The 20,943-nt window shown below is 39.2% G+C and overlaps 1 protein-coding gene across 17 annotated transcripts in view; it reads right to left on the bottom strand.

Annotated features, from left to right (window-relative positions):
* ERC1 (ELKS/RAB6-interacting/CAST family member 1) overlaps positions 1-20,943 on the bottom strand; it is a 301,837-nt gene that overhangs the window by 4,001 nt on the left and 276,893 nt on the right. For 12 of the 17 annotated variants that reach the window (XM_030040612.2, XM_041129573.1, XM_030040624.2 and 9 more), the window contains one exon: positions 10,653-10,841. In XM_030040612.2, coding sequence (XP_029896472.1) covers positions 10,653-10,841 — 189 coding nt within the window. Of the gene's footprint in view, positions 1-10,652; positions 10,842-20,943 lie in introns of those variants that run through there. The other 5 variants (XM_030040626.1, XM_041129578.1, XM_041129579.1 and 2 more) reach the window with 1 other exon arrangement.

Raw genomic sequence — 20,943 nt, 5'->3', positions numbered from 1 at the left:
GCGTGCTGAATGTTAGTTTAATGTGTTCTTATGTGCTTTGTTCCTACTGGCTGCCGTACTCACAGAACAGCTATACGAATCCGAAAGGGGCTCATGCCAAGAATCACAATGCAAAAGCAACCTGATCCTGCTCTGCGGAGTGACATGAGCCGGGGAAGTGGGGAAAACGAGAGGGAGGGGAGCACTCCGCGCTCTCTAAGGGCTCTCGGGGGAGAAGGGGGGGAATTCAGCAGTAACCCATAATGGCTCAAAACCAGCACACTGTGGATAGGCGATTAGCCTGGTTCCAACAGCCTGGCAGAGTTATTAGTCGGAAACTTGCAATGGATGGGTAAGCCTAGGAGAGGTCCAGTCAGCAAGCAGGATTGAAAGGGTCAGCACAGCCAGCTAGGAGCAGTGCTGAATATTAAAAGCCGGGAGACTGGGTTTCAGGGACTACCTCCGAGTCTCAGGTTGCTCAGCCTAGTGAAACCCCGGCGACTCCGGCGGCCCCAGTCACAGCAGCCTGCAAACCACCTAACCGCTGGTAAATTCACTGGACTGGTTTGAATGTTGAACTCCGAGACGGGGCTGCCGTGGCTTCTCGGGCCAGCGCAAAGATTGCACCGTGCCATTTGTCGGAAGGGTGGGAGGTCGGGGAGGTCGGGAGAGACAGCAAGTAACGGGAGAAGAAGCCAACGATGTAATTCCCTTTTCTTTATCTGGCTCCTGCAAGGGGCCCCGGCTCTGGGTCCGCAGGAGGAGAGCCAGGAGAGGGCAGTGTTAGCAGGGAAAGCAGGGCCGGCTCCCGGCCGTCCTGCACCACCACTGCCCAGCCAGCCTCCCTCCTCCGGGCATCCCAGCCAAATCCGCCAGCTGAAGCTTCGGGAGAGGACAAAGCAATTAAATAATCAAATATAAAAGCACCTCAGAGAGATTAACCTTCAAAACTGAAAGGAGGTTGGTGGACAAGGGAGAATCCTGCAGGATCTTGTCTTCAGCGGGGCAGTACTGCTAAGTCAGTGATGTCTCAGTTTCTTGCTGTACTGGTCAGCTTTTATGTATTAATAAGACTCCTTATAAAATCAAGGTAAGCCCAACAAAATAAGCCCATGCCAAAGCTAAAATAAATTAAATGCGACCAAACAAAAGTAACCAACTTCACCAGATGAAGAAAATATTTCCAAGAAATAAGTTTTTTGACCATCAAGAGCCCAAAAGGAGACGGCTCTGAATGCTAAGGCCAGCATAATACTTTGCAAATCAGTGCAGACAGAAAGTCTACACAGCTGGCTGGCAGATGTCTGTGATGAAACGTCTTTGAAAAAAGTAGCAATGATAGCCATGCGTTGAGTTTGCTAGCTTCAGAACATCTAGGTTTAATAATGTGATTTCTACTTAAACAAAGACATCTTAATTGACTATGTGGCTGGTTGCAGCATTTCTGTATCATGTATGTCATCTCCGTTTACATCATTCCTTTCAGAAACAGCTGTGAGCAGCATACGTCACTCCTCATTCAGACAAGCTCCTTAATGGGGAACATCCAGTTCTCCATGGTATAACTTGATTCACCTAGATGTTTGGCAGTCCAAATTTTAGGGAAGTTTCTCTAAAAGTATTACTATCAATTCTGCTCCTGGTTTCCTAGATTTTCTTCTTGTGAATGCAAACGGAAATGGTGTTATCTTCCCCATGCCATTTTTCTATGAAAATAAAGGAGCGTTAACAGTCCTTTTTTGTTGGCATTTTCAGCTGAGGATATGAGGAGATTCATACACTTTCTTCATAGAAATGATCAAAGAAGAGAAGGCAAGGCCAGATATATTTGCCTAGTTGATGACAAGTAAAAATAGACAGCTCAGAAAGAAAAGGATAGCAAGGACCCCAGAAGTGCTTCATAGTATTTATACTTTATCTTTGGAGAGAAGAACAGAAAGGACCTTCAGCATCTCAGGGGAATGGAAGCTTGCAGATAATCTGGAACAGATTCAGACACTTTTCACCACTGCTGCCTTCCTTCCTGAGTTTAAAGCAAGTCATGACAGGAATACTTTTCCATTTATAGTTAAACTCCATCAGTGAAAAAAATCCCAAACAATTCGCCATGAATTTAGCTTGCATTGTGCTTCTCTGGTCCAAGATATTCCAGAACTTATTTAAAGATTAATTGACATTCAGAGGGAAGATAACTTCATAGTTAAGAAATAGGATGCTATGGTTTTATATGCACCCTAAGTGAATTGTGGTGCTGCTCCGCAGAACCTTTGTGGCCTTTGCTTATCCCATAACGTAAACAAGGCAACATTAAGCTAAGATCCTTCAAAATTTATTTTTATGGGGGAGGCTTACTCCCCAAAGTGTTATTTTCCTCTCATTAACAATTCCACAAAAAAACTGATGAAAAAAGGCAAACAAAAATAAAGTAGTATCTCAAGCTATGGACAGTAAACCTCAATACAGAATATGAGGTGCTTCTAGGGCAGCACAAACCCAAAATTAACTGCAGGACTTCTATAAGGCTACAATACGGGAATCTGGAATCATGTTTCTCCAAAGTTTAGGTATTTCTGCATCAGGCTATGGTTAGCCCAAAAAATATGTTTAAAGCTTAAAGTAACAGAAATAAGCATAAAAAAGAAATTCAAGTGATTTAATCTTAACCTTTGTTTTGTCTCAAAATAAGTTAAACTACACTGTATCTCAGGCAAATGGTCAAGAGCTTTTGCCATCTTCCCAGACCAACCAGTGTAAATATGTATGTTTGAAGTAGTGAGAGCCAATTGCATACAAACCTTTATTTCTCAACTATAGACCTGTAAAAGGGCCACAAGAAAGGGTTAGGAATATGGAAATCCCAATCTGCCAAAGTTTAAAAAAAAAGAAAAAAAGAAAAAAGAAATTTGTTACGCAGACCCTTAAATATTTTTGCTCTACCTGGAAATTTTGTTTTTATGTTACCTTTTTCAAAATATTTAAAACATATGCAGTTAAAAATTAAAGTAAGATTTCAAATTAAACATTATGTCTTGTCTTTTAAAATCATGTAAACTTTAAAAATATGTTTCAAATATATTTAAATACATGTGAATAGATTTTACAACCAATTTTGACAAAAAACCCTGAAAAAATTTGTTGAGGGATCTTGCACCATATATTTGAAATAACTTTGCATATGGGATTCATCCTGCATTCCTGAGCATCTCTAAGCTTTGTGAATAGCAGACATATTATTATTTCCTTGGTAATGAATGGAATTCAAAATTGTATAAATGGTCAGAAGGAATAAAATAAATGCCTGTAAGTTATACTTTGCATTTGACTGAAGAAGTTTTCCTGCAAATCCTGCACTTGCAGGTAATATGTCCATCCTCCACCACCAGCAGCAATCATTTCACAGTCCGAGGACAATTTTCTGTTTGTGTAAATTCTGGGGTACATTATACACTGAAAATTAATGCTGCTATAGTGTACAGGAAGTTGTTATTCTGTGGGTAAGCAGGACAAACGATAATTATTACCTGTACCACAGAGCTATCTGCTAGGGCCAGGCCCTGCTGACCTAAGCATGCATAATGCAGGCAAACCCCACAACCCTAATCCCTAACAACTCGCAATTCTGCACATTAAAGGGACTGTGAAAAAGAGTTAGGTGGCTACTTCTCCTAATTTCAGTTGCAACGCATTACCTTAGGTGTCAGTTTACTCTCTTGAAGCTGGATTGCTAGCCACTACCAGAATTAGTCTGTGATGCACTCTTCATGCTGGGCTTGTACCTTGCCCCTTGCCTTCTCTGCTGATGAATGAGGCCTCTGCGTCCCCACAGGGGCTCTGCCTCTTTAGTCAGAACCACAGGGAAAATTCACCTGTCTACAAGGCAAATCTTAAACACCTCTCCTATAGGTCCTAGCTGATGAGTTTTGGGAAAACTTTTATACTGTTAGGACGGAGGTTTAACGGGCAGTTACAGTTTTGTACGTGCACAGCGCAAAAAAAGAGAAGAAAGGACAAAGCAGGAAGTACTTAAATGAAATGATGAAGTTATACACATCCAGTTATTTCAGGATCAGAACTGGAGCCCCTTCTATTCCTTCCATGTTATTTATTTCCTCTTTAAGAGGAAGTTCATTTCGTTTATTACGAAGTCATGGAGAATCCTATTAGCTCTGATAGGTATTCCAAGAAAGAAATGTCCATGGAGTATTTTGGTCTGTACAACTCAGTGAGCCCAACAAGCCAAGAGAGGACCGAGCTGCTCCTGCACGTGGTTCCTTTTATCCAGGAAGGTTGCCCACCCAGGCAGGCCCAGCTACCCCTGCACAGCCAAGCAGAATCCACAGCAGTAGCTCATACCAGGAGATGCTGCAAAAAGCTTCCACAAGGACCACAGTGTCCGAGCAAAGCACAGGATGACAGAACTTGTTACTAATAGCAAAATGTACAGAGAGGTGAGCTGCCCTTGAAAAAATAAGGCAATAGCTCAGGTTGGTACACCATCTGCTTGTAGGAACTGCTTGAAATGAGAGCACAGTAAATTTTAGACACACCACATGCACAAAACACTTGACCATGTCCTGAAAGCAATGTTTTTCCCTTTATATCTCGTTTCAAGTTAGGAATAGTTAACGTTACTGATTGTTAGTATGTATTTCAATTAAAATTAGCAATTCCATGAGCAAATAAAAAAGGGTAATGTTATGGCATTATGGATATGGTCAACTTCTGGATAATATTTGTGACTTGAACAAGTATTTAAGAACAATGACACTGATCCCAAGTTCTCATCCTCACCCAAAATATTAATTTAATATAGAGGCTTAAAACGCTATAAAATGTAATAATTTTAGAGAGTTCCTATATCCATTACTTTCTCAACTAGAGTCAAGAAATACACTTGCACACAAAGAAGGATATAAATTGTTGCAATTATTACTTCTAATTTCTAACAGAGACCAGAAGTGGGCTGTTTAACTTTAAAGTACATTATGCATTCCCATAAGATTACAAATTAAAAATAAATGACATAAATCAGGTGGGGAAGATAACAAGCTAATGGAAGAGCAGTCAGAGAAGAAAGACAGGGTAAACTCTGAAGTAATAGTGTAATTTAGAATGACTAAATGCAAAACACAGCAGAGTAATTTCTTTACAGAAACTAAGTTAGTTGACTAATTTCTCATAGATGATACAGAAGTAAGAAAGCAAGCGGAATCTGAACAAAGAAATACACAGGATGTTTATAAAATAGCTATTTGTAATTTAGAGTAAAGTTTATCCCACTTACAATATTATTTGTGTAACAAATCAAAATGTGTGTTTAATACTTTCAAAATTCAGCAAGCATATATGCAATTTAAAAATGGAATTTGAAAGCTACACACATGCAGTCTGGTGTAATTTTGTATGAAAAGCTTAACATTAACTTTGCTGAGAGTGAAATGTGAATTATGTGCAATGTAAATTATGCTCCTTGGAACCAAGCCATGACTATTTAGCTGATACAGCAGGTTGTGACTGATACAGTGAAGCAACATTATCACCTTTTTCCTTCCTCTGCTTCGAGCAGCTGAGCAGAAAAGACATTCCTGATTTCCTGGGAGAGAATTAGTAAGTAGGAGTCCCTAGATGCTCTGTGCTTTGGCTGAAGCTGGTACACAGGGAGAGGGAAGACAACCTTTCTTCACTAAAAAGGCTCTTCTATGACCATGAAGATTTTTTCAAAAGCGCCTCTCTCTGTAACTCACAGCTGAAGCAGCCATAGGTACAACACCACCTTAGTAGTGGGGTGAGACAAACTCCCATAGCAGGTGTTTTCTGAGAGAGTATCTCATGGAAACACGTCTGCCCAGGTATTAAAGGCTGCTGTTGATGCCCAGGTAACAACGCAAATGCTGCCGAAAACACCTCTGGGGAAAGAGGAACAGGTCGATTGTGTGGGAAGAAAATGGTGCCTGGGGACCAGCAGGAATAGGCAGGACCCTCAGCAGCCTGGACAAAGCCAGGATGTGTCGGACATGGCTGGAAAAAGCCGCCAATGGCAGGGAGCCAGGGAGCAAAACGCCTTCTCCCCCTCCTCCTAGGGTTAAGGAACTTATTTTAATCAGATAGGTCCTCTTCTGTTGGAAAAAATATTTTTTCAGAACGACTGTCACTGTAGGACCTATTGAAAATAAGAAGGTCTCCATAATATGAAGTTCCACACATTTTAGAGCTGGATTTGAAGCCGTAAGAAACATTTATAATAGTGCTTAAGCTATTGATGGAACAAACACTGCTGCCTACTACTAATATCTGGTTGCTCTCTTTGGTTGTCTTGTTTTACTTTCTCGCACTGCTGCCTTCCAACCATGGCGCAGCACACTACCACGAACATATTTAAATGATGATTTTCAGCAAGTTCCTGTTTCTACTCCATTCTTTCCTTTTGTAAAGATAAGAGAAAAACAAAAAACAAACTATAAATAAAAATGTGGACCATATAATTATGTTCTTAATGTCATTTCCCTTCATATAGGAATAAAATCCCTCACTTAAAGGCAACCATCTGAAATGTGAAACGTAGCAGTAGTTCTACAGAGCCCAAGAATATTAACGTAATGATACGTTTAGGACAAAGTGAAAGAGGATACTGTATTTAATAGAAATTGCTAGGATAATGCAATTATTTATAATGAATGAATGGAATTTTTATTTCTCAGTGTCGAGACTTGGAACATTCTTCCTTCCTTCTGGTAACTTCAGTTTTTTAATAAGAAAAGTTGAACAGGACATGAACCGGTTGAAAGAGGACAGTTCCAGAAACAGTGCTGGTTAACTTCTTTGGGGGCGTTAGGTCAGAACTGACTCAAAGGAATATTTTCCACCACATGAATAACTTAATGACATGGTTCCAAGCACCGTAGGTTCTTTATCATCCACAACTTAGTCTAGTATACTAGTTTAGATTAGGTTTTGAGATACCATATACTCAAAAGTACTGGCTTCAGGCCTTCATTACAAATGGACCAAAATTTTTCTACAGTAAGTCAGCTTTACAAAATATCTTTGATAAAATGCCAGCAAAGAATGATATAGCAGTTTGGTCCCATATTTTGATTAAAATCAATTGAAGTCACTAAGGAATATAGCTGAACTTAATGGTAACATAAAGAAACTATTATACATGAGAGGTACTAATTATCAGACTTTGAGAGTCCACAAAATTATTTATGCGGCAACAAATTCCCCTTAGAACCATGGTGTTGATGCTGGCAGAAGCTTCTCCGACAATGACTTGTACAATAGTTTCTGTGGGTCACTGTGGATGTGCTGGAAGAGTGAAAAGCTTACATCCACTTCATATACTAGTTTTACCTAACAGAAGAAGCCACAGAAAACTCCTACTCTTTGTATCCGAGCCTCCCCAGCAGGTATGAGACACCTACAGGTTATATTGGCTACGATGAAACACAGCAAGACCAACCTTCGCCAATAATAGTTGCTGCAGTGGGAAATCACAGTTCCAAAAGCAGCAGTATGAAAATGAATTCTCAACTATTTATTAAAAAAAAACCCAAACAAAGTAAATAATCTCATTGGTGAGAAGGAGATACATTGGCATCATTCTTAAATATTACTGGTGTTCAGTTAAATGTGTCCTCCCTAATCATGTTAGCACTTCTTAACATTCAAGAGGATTAATTTTTTCCCACTGAGGCTTGTGAAGCATTATCTACAGAAGATCATATTAGAAGGGACAGGAATGAATTTAATGCACTGGATTTGAAGCAATTTACAAAACTCATTAAAATTCCAAAGATGCAAAATGGGTATTCTGTGATGGGCTTCTGCGAATCTGGAGAATTGATTCCCACCCCCCATGGGAATACTTCAAACACAAAGGAAATTCTGCAGTTAGAAACAGAAAAGCTCTCAGTTAAATGAAAAATGTGCTTTGTAAATTGAAATATATCATTAGTTTGTATTTTTCAACTGAAGCTTGTTAAATACAATCTAATTGAGTATGGGAAAGCAGAAGAGAGTGCTACATTTTATTTTAGCAGATGTTAGTTACTCATGGGAATCACAAATGGAGTAGTAACTTTAAACAACTGTGGCAATAGCAACGCAGAATTAAGACAATAATGGGAGAGGATAGAAAAATACATTTTTTTCTCTTCTCCAGGACAACTTAGCGCTTTTTCTCACAATTTATACTTAAATGCTTTCTTTACTGTATAACCCATAAATGTTGCTAATGAACTAGCACAGTTTGAATGAGAAATACTATCTTTTATTAGACCAGTACACAGAACTGGAAAAAGCAGATGCTGTTTTGGGCCAACTGTCTATTCAGAAGAACTTGCCAGAGAATCATAGAATCATAGAATCATTTAGGTTGGAAAAGACCTTCAAGATCATCGAGCCCAACCATCAACCATGCCCACTAAACCATGTCCTGAAGTACCCCATCCACTCGCTTTTTGAATACCTCCAGGGATGGTGACTCAACCACTTCCCTGGGCAGCCTATTCCAATGTCTGACAACCCTCTCAGTAAAAAAATTTTTCCTAATATCTAACCTAAATCTCCCTTTCCTCAACTTGAGGTGATTTCCTCTCGTCCTATCTCCAGCCACCTGACAGAAGAGACCAGCACCCACCTCGCTACAACCTCCTTTCAGGGAGTTGTAGAGAGCAATAAGGTCTCCCCTCAGCCTCCTCCTCTCCAGACTAAACAGCCCCAGCTCCCTCAGCTGCTGCTCATAAGACTTGTGCTCCAGGCCCCTCACCAACTTGGTTGCCCTTCTCTGGACACGCTCCAGCACCTCAATGTCTTTCCTGTAGTGAGGGGCCCAAAACTGAACACAGTACTCAAGGTACGGCCTCACCAAGAAAGCCTTTTCTATTTTCTTTACCTATATTCTCTTGATCAAATAGAAGATATCATCTATCCCCACAGATCCTGATTATATTCAAAGACCATCACAGCTATAACAGACTAGTCAGTTTACTTCAGGGATGTCCAAACTTTGCCCACATCCAGCCTTTACTTTTGGTTTCAGAGATGCCTCCCGTACGTGCTACAGGTTTTGTCATCCGATGCTTCATCCCAATCTGACAGACAAGGTGGTTCAAAATGGTATGCTTCATGTTTTGATCTATAACATAGGAGCCATACCTCTTTAATATATGAGGATGGCATGCATTATACTGAAAAACTTTTAATCCTGTATCAGCGATTACAGAACCCAAGAGGTAAATAAAAGGCTGACTCTGGGTGCGTAGGGGCTAGCAGGCTCTGCAGGAAAAAGGAATGTGTCAAGCCTATAGAGGCAGATGTAGATATCGAGTGAGGCAGACAGCACACGCTGAATCAAATAAATACATGAAGCCAAGTACAAAGACAGAACAACTGTCCTGTACCATCTAGGCCCTGTTACAGGCATATTTATCTCCAGAGGTCTGCTCTTCTTTCTGAATTGTTAGACATGCTTCTGTTGGCTTCCTGTAATTTGGCTGCTGAGCTGCTCTCCAAGTTTTGGATCAAAATTCAGCCTTGAGTTGAAAGTGCAAGGAAATGAGCTTAAACATCACAAAAGAAGAAAACCAGAGCTGAAGTGTTCAGGATGGGCTCAAGATAGTGTTCACTGACCTGCAAATCCTCTTTTAACTACACAGGCCTTACACTAGTTTGTGTGCATTCTGGACAGACTTTGGTATAGACATATGAAAATGAGTAATTTAGTGAAAGAATTGGCATTATAATCCAAAGTCAGGGTCAAAATGACAGAATTAGTCACATTTATTTCTGGTACAAGTTCTTTATATTAGTTTAACTAAAAAAAAAAGCATTCTGTAATATAGGAGTAAAATTAAGAAGTTGAAAAGAGAAATAGGAAGGAATGAGAAAAAAGGGTTATAGGGAATGATGAATTATAGCATGAAAACAAGAGATAAAAACTGCCAGTGAAGGGATTAAGAAAGGCAAGACATCACCAGAGCTGGGAGAAAGGAAGATTATTTCAGTAGTTGAATTATAGCTAGATTGACAGTCTCTGTAGACACTTTATCAGACAAGCTGTTATTAAACCCTTTCAATTCTGTATTCCAAAACTCCTGGAAATACACTGTTAAGACTTCTGAAATCACTCCGTGTGTGTGCATAAGCATGGGTGTATTGCATCCAGCACACTGGGTCCAAATCTCAATTTAGGTATCCAGGTAAGGTGGTAAGCAGAAAAAAATTATTGGCAGAACATACTGTAACAGAAAGTAAGGACATTGTATACATTTACATAAAGTGACTCATAAAAATGTGCCAATTAAAATATAAATGATTAGTATAATTAAAAAAAGATTTAAGAACCCTATGACTACATTAAGTTATAAAGGGCAGCTAAAATTTGTTAATGAGTAAAACATGGCAAAAGTGGTATCTTGCAGTTTGATTTCCGGTGAGTGTGTCGATGTATGGCCTCAAATACAGATAAAAGAACAGATGAAATTCCATAATAAATATTAAACAGCAACGATGCAAAAAATCATTGACTCCTCCTATCAGCTGAAGAGTGGATCTTTGCCACCTGTTTTCACCACTTACAGAATGGTTTCCCAACGTTTTGGTGTGGCACATCAGTAAGACCTACATGAACAGTTTAGGCCCTTTTTCAGAGCTTCAGACCACAAACTCACCTGCTCCTGGGTCATCTTCTGCAGCTCTTTCTCCCAAGCTGCCCGGTCATCATCCAGGTGGTAGGAAGCAGGTGGGGTGAGTCCACGCAGAATCAGGGGGTCACGGTCATGGCAGAGGGCTGTCAGATGTCCAATGTACAACTTCAACTTGCTGCGATTCTGATCAAGTTCTAAGAGGGGCTGAATTATCTGAAATAAGAGAACAGAGGCAGTGAGGAACAGCCTGAGACCCAAGCAGTGGTGAAGGCAAAGATTAACTTCTACGTTACAACCTTGTTCAGCTTCATACTGGAAGAGACCTGAACACCCTCTCCCCCCCAGTACTCCTATGCCATAACCCAGCAACCATCCAGGTGAAGCAGAACAAAACCAAGTACACTGGGGGATGGGGATGTGGTGATGATAGCTGTCTGATTAATATAGGAAATAATGACAATATGGGTGAAAAATGAAACAGTATTAAATGGAATGCATTAACTCTACTGATTATCCAGCAGTGCTTCAGTCAACTGTATCAGCTCCCTGCTTTAAGGAAAATTAGTTTTTCTTATAAAAGGTGTCTGTCCACAACTGAGGCAATGACAATGTAGATTTTAAATTGTTTAGCCAAACATTTCAGTGTAACTCAAGTATGCAATAAACGTGTTCTAAAGAGAATAGTTTCAAATGATGCCAAGATGTTTGTTTCTAAGATGAACGTCTCTCTGGTGTAGAAACTGGATAGAGACCCATCTTAACCAGAAAATTAAGATATAGTTTTCTATGATCTTTTCTATAGTTAAGATATAGTTTCTATAGTTTTGAAAAGGCAATGACTTTCATTTATTATGCAAGCCAGACTCTATACAATAGACTAAAAAACTAAAATCAAAGGACTTTAATAAGTGCTATTTTATTTCATTATACTTTACCCAATCTGAATCTAATCCTTGTTCCTCAATGCAATCCAAACCGGAGTCATCCAGTTCCCATAAAAAGTATTTGAAGAGCTATTTTTCATTTGTTTTACTAAAATATAGAGCTCAAGTGCATAGCTACATACAGGGAATGCCTCAAATGCCCTCCCACAAGAATACGGCTTCATACTGTTCTAGGTGTTTGTGGGCATATACTCAAAACTGCAGTAATACAAAACTCTAAGGTTTGCAGCTGATGAAAAACCAAAGAAGAATTGGGCTTAGTGCCTCCAAGCTATAAAATGAGATGCTGAAGCTACAGGCACTGATGTACACCAGCTAGGAGAGCTAAAAAGCCTTGCCACGATGCTGGCAACTTGTCTTTGTGTTCCCAGGCAGGGGCTGCACCTGCTGTTTGTTAGCAGGCCAGGGATATCTTTTCAATAGGACACCTCTGACCCTGCTAATGAATAAGGAGTGAGATAATCTCCGAGTCAACAGGAACAGGGTGCTGGCACTACTTTCAACAAAGACTCTGGCTTTGACCCCTTTTAATAAGGCTGTCAGGGCTCACTTATTTTGCTTCTAACACTGTTCTACATGGATTAATTTCTGTAGAGTGAGAGGATCTGAGAGCCATGGCTAAGCAGTAACTAATGGCAGGCTCCTTGTTCTGCAGAGTGTAGCTGCACTCAGCAGCCTATGCCAGAACATCAGGGTGGCAGCAGCTACGAAAAGCCACAGCGACACGGCAGCTGTGGCAGAGGAGACAGACAAGAAACCTGCAGAGAGAATGAGCTCCTGTGCTTTATTAAAAACCCTACTGCTATGTGCAGCCTTGGGGCAACATCTGTTCACAGATATAAACACACATATAAGAATAATGGTTTGATGTATCATGACAGCAAACTGCAGCAGGACAGAATAGGAAAGGATATTTTAGTAGCATCGACACAGTTACATTTCACTTCCATCACCAAGCACAACTGTATTTAGCCCATTATATCCATCAGCTTTTGTTGTTTGCTGAATTTGTGCTATTTACCCCAATTTCTTATAATTTGGGTTACCTAGATTATGATCTAAAAGTGTACTGCCTGTGCAAGTGAAAAAAACCTGATGCTTCTAATTTAACTGATGTCTTTCCCACCTTTCTTACTATTCGGTTTGCCCACAGAGGGTAGAGTGATGGAATATCAAGCACATCTTAAAATAATGCTGTTTTATAAAAATGTGAAAATTAAGTAGTCAATGTCTAATAACTAGCTGTCCAATCAATGTAGTAGCTGCCTTGCATTCTTTCCAGATACTGCAGTCTATTGAACATCTATCAGATGTGCAGATTTCAGTCTGAAAAGAAACCGACTTGCCAACCTTCACCGCTATTCTTTGTGAACAGAAACCTTCACTGATAAAGTGAAAGCAGAGCCGTGTAGCAAGTAACAATGGAAGATTTTCATACAACGGACAAATTTGATTACTTGCGGACAAGTCCCCTTTCGGAGCACATTCCTCCTGTACCCTTCCCCCTTACCTCAAGCTGGAAACAGGCCAAATGAGGCGTGTGAAAGTTCTTAACTAGCAGCCCTCCCAAAGCTGTTCACAGAGCAATCATTCCTCTCACTTGGGATCCATTAAACCCTGCCAGTCAAGTAGGAAATGCCCTTATATCTGCGTTCCTGCCATATCTAATTTGAACTAGCCACTTAGCAAGAGGCACTGTGCTTCCCACACAGCAGAGCTGCCACTGCCTTATCTCAAGAGGGTGTAAGAGCATTTGCTAAGTGGAAAGGCAGGGCAGTGCTGGATTCATAAACCACATCGTGTTCTCATGATCAGCTCAGAGCTACAGAGCTTTCTAGGAAAAGAACAGACCAAACCCAGGAATATCTTCTAAAGCAGCCCTGATTCATTAATTGCCCTGATAGGTCTAGGCCATCCTCATCAATGCACGGAATGAAGCCTGCTTAATGTACCCTCAAGTTCAGAATATTCTTAATGGCCAGCTAAGTTTGACAACGTGTTTCACTAAAAAAGGCAATCACTACAACTCTGAAGCAGAAACATGAAATGCCTGACAAATCTCTGATACAAACCCAAACCATCTCTACCAACTGATAAACACATTTGGGAACATATTTCAAAACAAATTCAACTTGGAAACAACATGTTCAGGTTTTCTGAGATTTCGCAGATTTGTTTTTATCTTTGAGCATGACAAATGTGAATCTAATTGTAGTTTTGCAAGTCATTGGGGCAAAAAAAATGCTTTAGAATGAAATTATTACTGCTTCTTCAGTGGTAGTCCTACTGCTACTGTACAACGGTCAGCTGAAATATGAATAACTGTATTTAAAAGTTTTTTTATGATAAGAGTCTGCATTTAAATACATATATATATGCTGCACAGATAAGAAAAGGTAGTTGTAACTGAATGTGGCTGGAGAGACCTATCTTAATATTTGGTCACTTTTACTGTGAAAGATGAATACACCTCCCATACAGAGACTGTGGTGTCTAAAAGTTTGTCTGAGCAGTGTCTGATGTAAATATGCAAAAACACGTAGGTGGTTATATGAAAAAGAAAACCAGTGAATGGGTGGTATAAGTGCAGCAGTGTCAATTCGAGACAAATGCGATATTGACTATCCATAGATGTCTGTCGAATAAAGTACGGTTTTAATCAATGTGTAATAGGACTCATTCACCACAACCACCAGCTTTAAATTCTGAGTTCTCCAGGCAGAAGGGCTAATGATCTGGTCACCTTTCTCCCTGCTAACATTCCCTTCTTCTCTGAAGGAAGCAACCACTTTTCTTTTGCAGAACCAAGTAATTAACTTTACTTAGTTAATTTCAGAGAATACCATCTAAATTTCTACTTAGCAATAAATCTGCAGCTCCCATTTTGAAGAAAGTCTTATATGCACCCCTAAAAGCTTGTCTGTTTTTCCAGCTACATCAGTTGATCTTGTAAAAGTTATCTCCTTACACACCTTGCCTTACTCATTAGAATCATGCATCAACATGCATGTTGATTGTGGACTGACAGCAGTAATCTTTTTTTTACAGATATATGCCTATGATTTCTCTGAGCAAGCAAAAAAAAAAAGGAGAAAACAGCATCTTCTTGACACTGCAATGCCAATACATAGCGCCATACGTACACTTGGCACTGGCATGACTGCTGTCATACTCCCCTATTAGCTTGACTACCCTGCTTGCACGTATGCTGCATTTATATATTCACTACAGAATGCTAAAAGGCAGAGTAATGCAGATAAGTGGTCTTCATTTTGCAATCAAATAATTCAGTAGATTTTTCTCAACTTATGCATAAATCTTTAAATATTTGAGAAAAATCCCTGGAAGAACAGCTATATCAAGAAGAAAATAAAATAGAATTGACAAGTAATCTCGGGGTCAAAGTAAATAACATGAGGTCAAAATGTCACTGTTTTTGTATCAAAAGTGTTACAAAAAAGCGTAGATGGAATGAATCTGAACGTTTCCAAGGAATTAACTAATTTGAGAAATCCTCTAGCTTGCTAGCCTGGTCTATGGACCTTGAGTGTTCTTTGTAGAGCCTGCAAAGGCAGAAAAAGATAAGGAATTCTGAAAAGAAACCAACCAAAACCCCCAAACACTACCCGAGACACCTCTCAAAACTTCAGACTGGACATAACAAATATGCTTGGAAAACAAGTTAAACAGAGGTAGCCCTTTATCTCCTATCAATCACATTTTTCCTGTGAGCATGGGAAATTATTTTCAACCTTGTTACATTCAGAGGCAACTATGCTATCCAACAAAACCTCCTTCCCAAACTACCATTACACAGGAGAAGATGGGCTCAAAGTCTGAGTAAATACATATGTTTGTTAAAAAGAAATTATTCCAAGGAGGACCTGACAAATCTAACAAAAGATGGAGTGGAGCATAGTGGGTCCTCAGATGCCTCCCTGTACCTGGGTTTTATTATAGATACTACCAGACAAGAAAATTTTGCCTATATAGCAAAATATCTTATATTGGGAGATATGGAAATAAACTAAGATACCAAACGATATAGTCTGGAAGTATTTGCATGGCAAATTGAATTATGCCTTCTTGCTCAGATCATTTGTGTTTGTTTGGCAACAAACGCAAGGGTTCAACTACAATCATCTTGTAACCATTGAATGCAATGGAGTTTTATGAGGCATGAATTTGGCTCAGAAAGTGCAAAGCTCTCCCAAATTCAGCACGATTTATCACTGATGTCTTCCCTTCATTATTTTAAATGGAAACAGAAGAAAGTTCTCAAAAAGACACAGCCTGACCTCAGTTCAGTTCAGCTCAGTTCACTGCTGCACAGAGATACTTGGTTTCTTCAGAAGACCACAACACAAAAGCTCAGGGACAGGCTCAATTTTCTTTAGATTTGTTTTAAAGACAAAAAAATGGATTTAAATCTAACCTTCATCATTTTCTCCTCATAAACCAAACCAAAACAAAACAACACGCGTGAGGAGTTGAAAGAGATTCTGGCTATTTTGACAGAGCTGTCTTAGTTCATTTCTGACAGAATCAATTAGGAAATCATTTTTATATAGCAAATTCTTTTTGAAATTTTTATACACCATGAGCAAAGCCCATGGATTAATGATTTCCAGAGTTCACCCTCTTCACCTTGGGAAAAATCCAGAGCAGAAAAAAAGAACAGAGAAAACACAAAACAGGGAAAGTAGTTTTGTCATTAGTTCCCTCTGTTTAAATAAAATCTTTTCCCCATAATGTAGGTGAAGCAAAAAATTGCAGTGGGTTGGTAGGATTCCTAAAGCACTGAAAATGAGCAAGTAGTTAAAAAATATTTTTCTATGTAACAAATCCAGAAGTACTTTTTCATGACACTGGCAGCCCATTTTGCTTACGGGCTGTGGAGCAAAAGCTTGTGGGGAACTGTGTGTGGAATAGCAGGGACTACTGTAGATCAGAACTGAAATACACTGGCAGGACTGTGAGAAGCTTGTAACTGGACCATGGGTGGATATGAACATTCAGGAATAAGGTACCTCAGCACAGCTGAAGGGGGTGTCTACATACAGCTTGAATTTTACCCGTTTCATCAATCCCTTACTTTCAAAAGCAAGAGCATTTGCCCAAACCCTCACCCCTAAATACAACTAACTGCACCGTGCACACATTGCACCTCGTTCTTCTGTAACAGTCCATATGCCTCTTTCCTAGCTGACGCAGAGGAGAGAAATCTGTGCCTTAATTACAAGATGAGATCAGAATATACAAATTGAAATGCTGTTTTATTTGTCTAAGTTTTCTTTTGTCTTCAAGATTTCTTGGGAAACCAGCAGCTTAGTTCTGGAGCAAAACAGGATCACCAAAGTAGGGTGAGATCTACAGAGAACCTAAAATCTTCCACTTCAATATATTAAAATCTCCTTCATTTGAGAATTTCATTCCTATAAGCTGTGTTAGTTATCAGGTTAAAATTTTTGAATAATAAATTAAATTATAGAAAGCTGTGAAACTGGGTAGTCAGACTTATGATATTGACAATTAGAATATCATCAAGAAAAAAAAGTATTCCCACAGCAAGTGAAAATAGTTTAACAACTGTTTGCAGCTTGTACATGACACTATGGATTTAAATAGCATCCTCCTGATCAAACTTTCGTAGGTGTAATTAGGCAAGTTTTGATTTCACAGAATCCATTAGATTTTATGCTGATTCCTTCTCTACAAGCACATAGCAGCTTGAGAATAAGTAAGAACAACCTGCTTATATTTTTAATCCATTCAAGCTTTCTAGCACTTGTTATCTATATAACAGTGAACAAGAAAGCACACACATTCCTTGCTGTACTATATTTTGTCTATTGCTTCTTCCTGTTACAAGGGATAAAAAGAAACAGTGGCTAATATGCTTTTGTTTGAAAGCAGAACATTGCAGCACATACACTGGGAGAGTGTGTCCATGGGAATGCTTATGTATCAGTGGCTGCATTTTTCTGTCTCTCTGCTGTCTGTTCCATTGCTAATGGAAAACAGAAGGTATTTCTTAAGTAGTCTACCAGAGAACACAATCAGTGCTTTTCCTGTTCAGATGAACTATAACCTCCCTGTCCGCAGGTGATAGGAATCTTTGTCTCGTCCTTCTCTAACACTGGGTCTTCATTCTGCTGTTCCAGCTCTCTACCTGCTACATGACACTTTCAAAGCAAAGCCACATGAAGCCACCAAACACCTGGTTTATCCATCTTTAGGAGTTCTTTTTAGAGTTGTTTGCTCTACCTTCAAATGCAAAATCCTATTAATAAATACAGCTATTTATACAGATATACATATAGTAATTCTTATCTATATGTTGCATTAAACAATCAGATGTAGTTGGACTGCCTGCAGTGAGCTTACTATGAGCTGGAACTGTAAATCTTGACATCTCCATCAGTAATTATGAACTTTACCAGCCAGGAAAATATAGCGTCTAGGTTGGCTACATGCCCTTACCAGTTTTTATTTTATTCATATTTCTCTTGAGCTTATTTTCATAGTTAATCTGTTGGAAAGCAGGTTTGGGTTTGATTCTTTCTCTACTCTAATACTGTTCATGTCCCCTCTCCCTCAGTTTCCTTCCTCCTGACTGACAACTAAAAGGTGCTGGCAGCGACACCTCCAGCCTGGCTGCAGCTATTCCTCTTCTGTCTCTATCCTGTCTGTGAGTGCCAGGGCTCAGCTCCCCTCTCCTTTATGTCACCAACAGCATACTCATAGTTTGCAGAAGCTTCTGGCCTTGGATGATTGTGTTCTGGGGTGTGGAGGAGTGCTATAAGAAATCTAAATGGCAGAGTAATTGGGAAATAGTACAGACTGTCACACAAGCTCTAAGCAACAACCCTCCTGGAAGTGGCCAGAAACAAAAATGTTTGAGGACAGAATTCCTACTTGTTACAAAGACCAAGCCACTAGTAGAAGATCATATTCAGCTGCAAAACAAAAAAGAAAATAAGACACAGACCTGGAATAATCTCATTTGGGAGAAATGAATGATGGCCTTTTTGCAATTGTTTTGCTGAAAAGCACAAATCTCTACAAAAAGAAACCAGCCATCTGGTTTGGATGTTTTAGAACATAAGTATCTACTTGTGCTCTTCTTTGATCTGTAAGAATAATAGGAAGACAGTGATACAATCCAGTTACACCTCTGTTGTGAGTGCTTAATTCATCCCAGAGCTGCAGATTACAAAATTCCATCTGCAAATCTTGAGTCTTATCATTCTGGGATCAGAAAGAAGACGAGCAGTGTATCAAGATCAGTTCTTTTGTGCTCATAGATACAACATTCTTGGACAGAGAATATATTCTTCAAACATAAAAAAGTTACTAAGATAACAAAATAATAGAGTTTGCTAGCAAAAGAACTGTTCCCAGGAACAGGGAAAGGACCAAAAGCAGAAGTTGACATCATTTTAAGGACAGCATTCTTCTCTAGGTTGGCCCATCCCAGTACAACAGTACTTACTGGGTAAAAGATCACAGGCCAGTATGGGTATAGAATAAGAGAGAAGGTAGAAAGGCATGGTTTCCAAATTGGAATGGTAGAAGATTAATCATAAAACAAAATATTAAGCATTACTTAAGTTGTTCACCATAACAGGATTGTTACTTACACTGAAGTGAGAAGGTCACTACAAAAGGCTCTCCATTATTCAGAGTTACTACAGCCAAAGGAAAAAAGGTTATTCTCTGAAAAAAGGCAAAGCTTGAAAAGGCTTGGAAAGAATAGATAATTGTATGATAGCTAAACCAGGATTTTGAATTGTGCTTCCTCAGAGCAGAAATTGTCAGTCCATGAACTCTTCGTGTCTCCTTGCCCGAACTTGACAGCACAGGAGTTTTTCGGTTTCATAATTAACCACAATGCCCACACAAGCAGGGCTTTAGAAAAGTAGGGATGGAAAGCAGGTCCTGTGATTAACCAGGACAATTGTATTCAAAGTGCTGTCCTCATAACAATTAATTAGTTACATCACCCTATTTGAGTGCATCACATTAGGGTTCTTACTAAAGGGTTGCCCTTCTGGAAAGTAGGAGTGAGGAGCCCTGTCTGACACCGATATGACAAAACAAATCTGGCATCTTATCTCTCAGTCAGGCCAAGTGACAATTTTTAAGTAAAGTAAGATTATTTCATGTAGCTGCCTTCAAATTTTGCACAGGGTATGTCTCTCAGGCAAGCATAAAACTCATTTTTTCACAGTGTTTTTAAACATATGAATGAAGAACTGTAACAGACATATTATAATAGATTATTATATACTACACAATTAGTTTGTAGATTTTTAGAGAGTGGAAGAAATGACCCTTCAGAGGACAAAAGATGACAATGAAAAAGAAGAAGCAGCGGTCTAAAGAGCTTTGTTCAGCATGCTGGAGTGGCAGCTCCTTGAAATGTTTAACATGCGGGTTATTTTCCCTTTTTTGGGAAGAAATAGGATCTTGGAAGGAAAAATGAGAAGTATTAATAAATTGAGTCAAATACAAATCTAACAATTTTGGGAACAAATTCAAAATCATATCACTGTAACAACACTATTTTAGAATATTGTGTAATAATATTACCTAGCACTTATATAGCACTTTTCCCAAGCAGAACTTCCACTTTACAAAAACTTCAGCTCATTTTACAATTAGAGAATTTGAGACAGGGAGAAAGAGAACAAGTGAGTGGTTGGAGACGATGCCAGGAAAGAATTTATCTTCTGAATCGTGGTCTAGTACTGTGTCCAGTAAATTACTTTGTAATACGAGTCAGACATGAAGGCTTCGTGGTTTTGACCATTCTGCATGATCTAACAATTAAAAAGACCATATTGAAAATAAATTTATTTAAAAGGCTTATGAGGTCACAGTATAATAAGTGACAATACTGAGAACCTTAAAAAAGTGTGACAGTAGGATGAGCAGCTCTCTACCTGCTGCAAGCATAAAATGTGTCTTGTGGAGAGAAAGATCACATTTATGCAGTGAAGGAATGCCTGTGTAATCATTTGAAAATGGAACTCACCACGAGTAAGATATTTACTTTGCTAAAAGAAATCAGTATATTAACCCAAGCACCGAATAATGTAGAAAAAAATCAATATTCTTCTCAAACTTCCCAAAGTATAGACACTTTTAGTTCTGATCTCAGTGAAAACTTCATGGAGTTTGACAGCTGTGGCAAAGGTTAAATTAAGTCCTGAGGTGTCCTGCCCTCAATACCATTATTTCTATCCCTCCTAGTCTACCATCGTAATTGTCACAGTTCTTCACTGTTGCCTTGCACCTACTTCTGCCACTTTCCTCTAATTCTGTTTGAATAGCTATGTATGCTGGCTGACTAGGTGCCCATTCGT

This window comes from Aquila chrysaetos, chromosome 17 (assembly GCF_900496995.4).
Source record: "Aquila chrysaetos chrysaetos chromosome 17, bAquChr1.4, whole genome shotgun sequence".
Classification (NCBI taxonomy): domain Eukaryota; kingdom Metazoa; phylum Chordata; class Aves; order Accipitriformes; family Accipitridae; genus Aquila; species Aquila chrysaetos.
Note: the sequence above shows the minus strand (reverse complement) of the source record. Positions and strands in the feature narration are given on the sequence as shown.